Consider the following 5,742-nt stretch of genomic DNA (forward strand, 5'->3'; position numbering starts at 1 on the left):
TGATACAGTGGCCAGTTGCACTTACAGAATTCAGCAGTTTGACCCAACTGTGTACTGGCTGAAGCAGCTGGGTACGTGTGTGTACACACACACACACACCCCTATCAGATATATCCTAGACTCAGTCATATATATAGTATAGACTCCCTATACACATTATACACATCCTGAATCCCTTGTTAGCGTGCAATATAGGTTTATTCCCAACATCTATCTTGTCTAACAAGACATTGATGGGGACCGCCTGAGTTTTCTCAGTCAGCCCTGACCTCTAGCTGACTTAGTGATGTTTCAAGCCTAAAACTACACCTCCATGCAGCCCCTCCTTGGGCTATTTCCCAGGGAATTCTGGGCAATACACCTGCGTAGTAGATATTAAAAGTACATGTTCCTTTAAGAACTGACCACTCCTTAACTCATTCCTAAGGCCACCCTGACTCACCCAGTTAGCATATTTGGCACAGGTCCTACTATAGATTATCCTAGATAAACTTTAATTGTACCCCTTTAAGGTTGCAGGTTCCCTAAGAATTCTTGCCTGCTGTATAGCATGATAATAAATCTTTGCCACCTTGACTTAGAGAATGCTTGAGTCCGTGAATTCATTCCACACTGCTTTCCAAGGACTCTGGTTATTGGGTTCCTGGACTCCCTGAACTCCTTGACCCCCCCATCACCAAGCCACCTCTCAGAGCTTGTCATAAATGGATATCTTCCCCCTGCTTCTGCCACCTGACCCTACATCACCCTGCCCTTGAGCTGGGAACCCCACGGGGGAAGGAGCTGGGAGATTGGGAAGCTCAGAGAAAGGCTGGCTGGCTCTGACCACACCCTGTGCTCTTGCCTGACCGCATCACCAGAGATCTCTCCTGCCAGAGATCCGTCCTTCCTCTCCCCGGTGGCTGGGCTCACCATGTCCTCCTTTCTCATCGCCCTGTTGTGCTTTGGTGAGTCCTGGGGAGGGGAGATTAGAGGAAATCGTGGGCAAGGGGATTCTTCCAGATAGGCAGACCCTGGAGTCCAGCCTCCCTTCCCTACATTCACAAATCTTTACAGAAAAGAACCAATCGTCTAAAGGATGCATAGGGATGGGGGGAAGGAGCAGGGCTCTGCCTCAGGTCTCCTGATACTCATTCAACCCTTCTCAGTGCAGTCCCCAGCTGTCTGACCCCTTCCCCTCTGAGAGGGGTGTGGAGAGTCATGTGTAATATGGGTCTTCTCCAGCAGGACTGTGTCTGGGCATGAGGATCAGGGCTGAGGCAGGTAAGCTCCTTCTTCCCCTCTCCTCTCCTCCCCAGTCCTGCTGCCCCTGATCCTGGCTCTGTACTGACTGATCGGAGCTGATGGAGGGGTGGAGGAAGGGTTGTAGCAAGACCCTCCTGGAGGGGAGCCTGGGAACGGGTGGAGGCTGAGCTTTCAGACTCTGATTGTCTTCCAGGATCCCCCCCTGGACCCTCCCTCTGGATTGAGCCAGGGCCTCTGATCCCCTATGGGAATCCGGTGACCTTGTGGTGCAGGGGGCCTCCTGGAGCTCATAGTTACTATCTGAAGAAAGAAGGAAGCTCTGAACCCAAAAGCATGCACAGAACTAAGAGTGAGGCCAAGTTCCCCATCTCCTCTGTGACCGAGGACACTGCAGGGAGTTATTACTGCTTCTACCACAACGGATTGCACTGGTCAGAAGGCAGTGAGTTTCTGCAGTTGGTGGTGACAGGTGAGGCAGGCCCCACAGCCAGGCCTAGCTCTGTGTCTCCCTCACCCACTGAGGGAAGGGAGTAAGGGGAGAAGCTCCTAGGACCCCCATGGCAGCCAGATCCTGAAGGTCTCCAGAGGGCCAGAAAGAGCCCCACAGGGTTTCTGGGGAGGGAGCTACCCCCATGTCAGCACCTGGGCCAAGGCCCATCTACTCCCTCCCGATCCTCTGCTACCCCCCTTTCTTTAACCCTGCTCCCTTCTCCCAGAGCCAGAGAGAAGATGGGCCCCTCAGCTCTGACCTCCAGAGACAGGGAGACAGAGTAACCTGGGCTTCCCTGGGAGACAATGGGGGCTCTCCCATCCCATTCATCATTTTCAAGAAAGGAAAGAGGAAGAGAGAGCCAGAGTGACTTCTGAGACCCTCTCCCAGCTCAGGCACTGGCACAGGAAAGGAGGGGATATCTCCTAATTCCAGGCTCTTCTCCCTCAGGCCTATACAGCAAACCCTCCCTCTCAGCTCTGCCCAGCCCCAAGCTGGCCTCAAGACAAAAAGTGACCCTCTGCTGTCAGTCAGAATACAGGTTTGACAGTTTCATTCTGATTAAGGAAGAAGGGGCCAGTACCCCTCAGCACTGGAGAAGTGGAGGCCAGGCAGATTTCCCCGTCCCTGCTGAGACCGCTGCTTACCGATGCTATAGCTTTCACAGTCAGCAGCCCCTCCTCTGGACGGCCCCCAGTGACCTGCTGGAGCTCAAGGTCACAGGTGAGCAAGCCCCAGCCTGGCCCCTGGCCCACCCATCAGCCCAGAATGCACTGCTGTGGCCAGGCTGTCTCTGTAAATGCCCCCTCCATTCCCTTCCCTTGTTCTGCTCTTAGGAGCCCAGAGCTCCAGGGATTTGTGGTGAGGGAGCTCCTGGGCTCCTGGGGTGGGGGGGAGGCTTGAAGGGGTGAGGAAGGGGATGGAGAGAGAAGAACTTGAGAACATGACGTGGACATGGAAAAATTGTGAAGCCCATACGGGCCTGCCAGGAATAGGGGGAGGCTGGACCAGGTTGGAAGGGGGAAGGGGCACAAAAGGGGAGAAAGGGCAGAAGCAAGACAAGCAGCCCCATGCTCTCCACACTCCTCATTTCATTCCCAGGAGCCACTGGGGATGATCTGCGCCTTCAAATTCTCAGCAAGCTCAGGGGGCCGTAGATTCAGCAGCTAGTGAGTAAGCAGAGACTGGGTATAACGGCTGTGTGACTTCCCTACTCTGCCTCCCCCAGCTCTGGCCTGAGGGTGCCCTTGCCCTGGCAGGAGGCTCAGGGCTCTGTCCCTGAAGAGGAGGGAAGGCTTAAAGCATTGGGCCATACATCCCCCATGGAGCCAGAGAAAAGAGATGAGAAATGTTGGGGACATCTGACTGTGCCCTGACTGGGGAGGAAGTCAGGAGGGCTGACCCTGAGCAAGGGAGAGGAACAGAAAGAACAGGGGGAAAGAGGAGTGAGTTCAGTCCCAGTCTCCTCGCCTCCACCCACACAGCCAGTCCTTCTCCCCAGTCCCATCTCTCATCACCAAATGTGTAGGGATAGGGACATCCTCCGGGTGTCTCAGGGACAACTTTCTTCCCTACATGCAGCCCCCCAGGATTACACCACAGGGAATCTCATCCGCCTCTGCCTGGCTGGACTGCTCCTCCTCATCCTGGGAGTCCTCCTGGCCGAGGCTTGGTACAGCAGGAGAAGGCACCGAGAAGCAGGCCAGGAAACCCTGGCCTGAGCACTGGGTTCCAGTGAGTTGGCAAGAGCAAGTCCACTGAGTGTTTCCAGCTGGATAGCCCGGAACAGGAATAAGACGTGATTTGCAGTCCACATGTTGTCCGCTCTACTCCGGTCCCTGGCCCCTGCTCCCTACCAAACCCAGCCATGGAGGACTCTCGCCATCCACGCCCTCGTCTTTGAGGAAATCAGACAATGGCTGACTCAGTCCAGAACACTGGCTTCTTCTTAAGGTTATCTCTTGGTTGCCTCTGTCAAGGAACCTTGTATAATCCTAACATATTCATGAGATACTTTAAAAAAATCAACAACAGAGTGCAAATCTTGTATGCTCTAAACTTTTCAATTATTTGTGTAATGGTGAAGTCTCATGACAAAAGCTAGTTTTATGTCTGGAGGTGATGTAATGGTTCCTAACTATTAATGGCCCTATGACAAACTGAGATTATAGGGAATCATTTGAACAGGTCAAGGAGTCAAGTAAAAAATCGTCTAATGACAAATACTAAACCCCAGACACCTGTTTGTGGTATCCAGGGAATGGGTAACTTCGAAGCCCTGTAGATTCTGACTGTAGGGAAAATGAACCCAAGGACGAAGCCATCACACCTGCAAAAGACAAGGGAAAGGAAGGCAATTGCCCTGAGGTGTGAACCTCACCTTCAGAAGGAAGGCAGGTGTTCTTTCTATTATAGCTAAGAAAGAGATGGCCATAGACAGGCCACGTAGATCTGGGAGGAGAACCCAACATGGATGGTAGAGAAGTTGTGGGCTACAGGACCAACTTTGGTGGGGTGGGGAGATGACACCAGGAAAGCAGAAAGCCCAGTCTCACCAGTCATTCCCAACAGGGTTTTTCCCATCAGGACTCTGTAAGGGGTGAAGATCTCTTCTTCTATGGCTACTTGCTGCTGAAACCGGATGTAGAGCTGTCCCTGTCCTAAGGGGTCCCATTTGAGAGGTCAGTTCTTAATATGCTTTATGCCAGGTCCAAGGGTGACACATCACAGTTGCAGACAGGGGGTGACATCCAGCTTAAGCTATCAGACATCTACAGATGGAGGGTACCAAGCCTGTGGAAACAAATCTAACAAACAAGGTGAACAAACAAAAAATCAAGAAAAAGCAAAGAGACAATAACCAGACTATCGTAGCCTCACTCACGGTAGAATAAATGAGTTAAGGGTACAATTTTGTAATCATCTTCTCCAGAATAAACAATAGTTACAGTGTTATCCCTTCCATATGCTATAATCTCTGCAGCCTTTGGAAGATCATCTGGCTTCAATGTATCAGCAATGCCATATGCACAATGCCTATAGAGATTACAAATATGCTGATATAATTATCCATTACAAAATACGTCATGTTTGCCATATGAGGAAATAAACTAGAAAATTTATTAAGATACCAAAAGACTGAGTCCCAAAACCAGAAAGTCAAAGCCATCAGAGTAGTTATGACATTGGCACAGGTAGATAAAGTAGAAAGCACCCACATTTTCAAGCCTTTAAAACAGAACAGGCTACCTCAGGCAAAGGTCCTCCTCTCCCCACTCACAGCAACCACCCAGCATCCTGGAAGCGGGCTCCCAGCAGCTCCGGCCCCCGGCAGTCCTCAGCAGGAGCCCTTAGCAGAAAGTCCTTAGCAGTCCTAACTCAAAAAGGGCTTCGCGCTGCCACTGCCTCTGCTGCTGCCGCCGTCACCACCACCACCAGCCACCGCAGGAACGCTAGCTTGGCTTCCGCTTCCTCTTGCTCCGCACCTTCCTGCTAAGTCAGCAAGTCCAACGGGGCATGGAAGATCTTTAAATCCCATAACCCTTACAGACTCCTAGGATTTCATAAAGGGGCGACTGAAAATTGAGATCATAGTTCTGTCTTAGACCATGGAGTTTAAGTGACCATTTCATCCTATGAAAACCATTTGAAGAAAGTACCTATACAGCCGTTTGGAAGGTTTGGGACTTAGAGGATTGAGTGGCAAAATCTATCATTACCTGGTATACATTGCGATTGGAGCAGCTGCCTCCCGGGGACATCCGAAGCCACATCATGGCCCCTCTTCTCTTTTTCCTCCATAGGCCTTGCTCAGTGATGTCATCAGCTCCTCTAAGTCTGACAATCTTCTCTATGCTGATGATTCCCAGAACTCTTTCTCCAACCTCTTCTCTCCACTTCAGTATCACATCACCAGCTGTCCTTTGAAATTCTTAAACTAGAAGTCCTATAGGTATCTCAAGCTCAAGAAAATCAAAGACAATCAGCCACCAGCACCTCCATCCCAA

The 5,742-nt window shown here is 51.2% G+C and overlaps 1 protein-coding gene and 1 long non-coding RNA gene across 3 annotated transcripts; one reads left to right on the forward strand and one right to left on the reverse strand.

Annotated features, from left to right (window-relative positions):
* The first annotated feature begins 694 nt into the window (after window positions 1-694).
* Window positions 695-3,637, forward strand: LOC138168223 (leukocyte immunoglobulin-like receptor subfamily A member 5). Of its 2 annotated transcripts, none has more exons than XM_069097254.1 (5): window positions 695-947; window positions 1,225-1,263; window positions 1,439-1,714; window positions 2,186-2,458; window positions 3,317-3,637. In XM_069097254.1, exons 1-5 carry the CDS (start codon window positions 914-916, stop codon window positions 3,454-3,456), a joined length of 762 nt encoding a protein of 253 aa, XP_068953355.1. In that variant the 5' UTR covers window positions 695-913; the 3' UTR covers window positions 3,457-3,637. The 2 variants fall into 2 exon arrangements, with proteins under 2 accessions (XP_068953355.1, XP_068953356.1); XM_069097255.1 differs by having other exon boundaries at window positions 1,228-1,263.
* A 293-nt stretch (window positions 3,638-3,930) lies between these two features.
* LOC138168226 (uncharacterized) lies at window positions 3,931-5,203 on the reverse strand. The gene is made up of 3 exons (XR_011170064.1): window positions 4,985-5,203; window positions 4,291-4,542; window positions 3,931-4,064 (listed from the first exon to the last, which is right to left on the reverse strand). It is a non-coding gene; the product is annotated as an uncharacterized lncRNA (long non-coding RNA).
* Window positions 5,204-5,742: the final 539 nt, after the last annotated feature.

The sequence above is a fragment of the Petaurus breviceps genome, unplaced genomic scaffold (genome assembly GCF_028583685.1).
Source record: "Petaurus breviceps papuanus isolate PSGF00001 unplaced genomic scaffold, PetGlider_PUasm1.0 355, whole genome shotgun sequence".
In the NCBI taxonomy this organism is placed as follows: Eukaryota; Metazoa; Chordata; class Mammalia; order Diprotodontia; family Petauridae; genus Petaurus; species Petaurus breviceps.

Excerpts from the sequence above, each read along its gene's own strand:
- LOC138168223 (XM_069097254.1), top strand. The coding sequence starts at position 914 with ATGTCCTCCTTTCTCATCGCCCTGTTGTGCTTTG. Across the intron at positions 1,264-1,438 it reads GAGGATCAGGGCTGAGGCAG|GATCCCCCCCTGGACCCTCC; the intron begins GTAAGCTCCTTC and ends ATTGTCTTCCAG. Across the intron at positions 2,459-3,316 it reads GCTGGAGCTCAAGGTCACAG|CCCCCCAGGATTACACCACA; the intron begins GTGAGCAAGCCC and ends CCCTACATGCAG.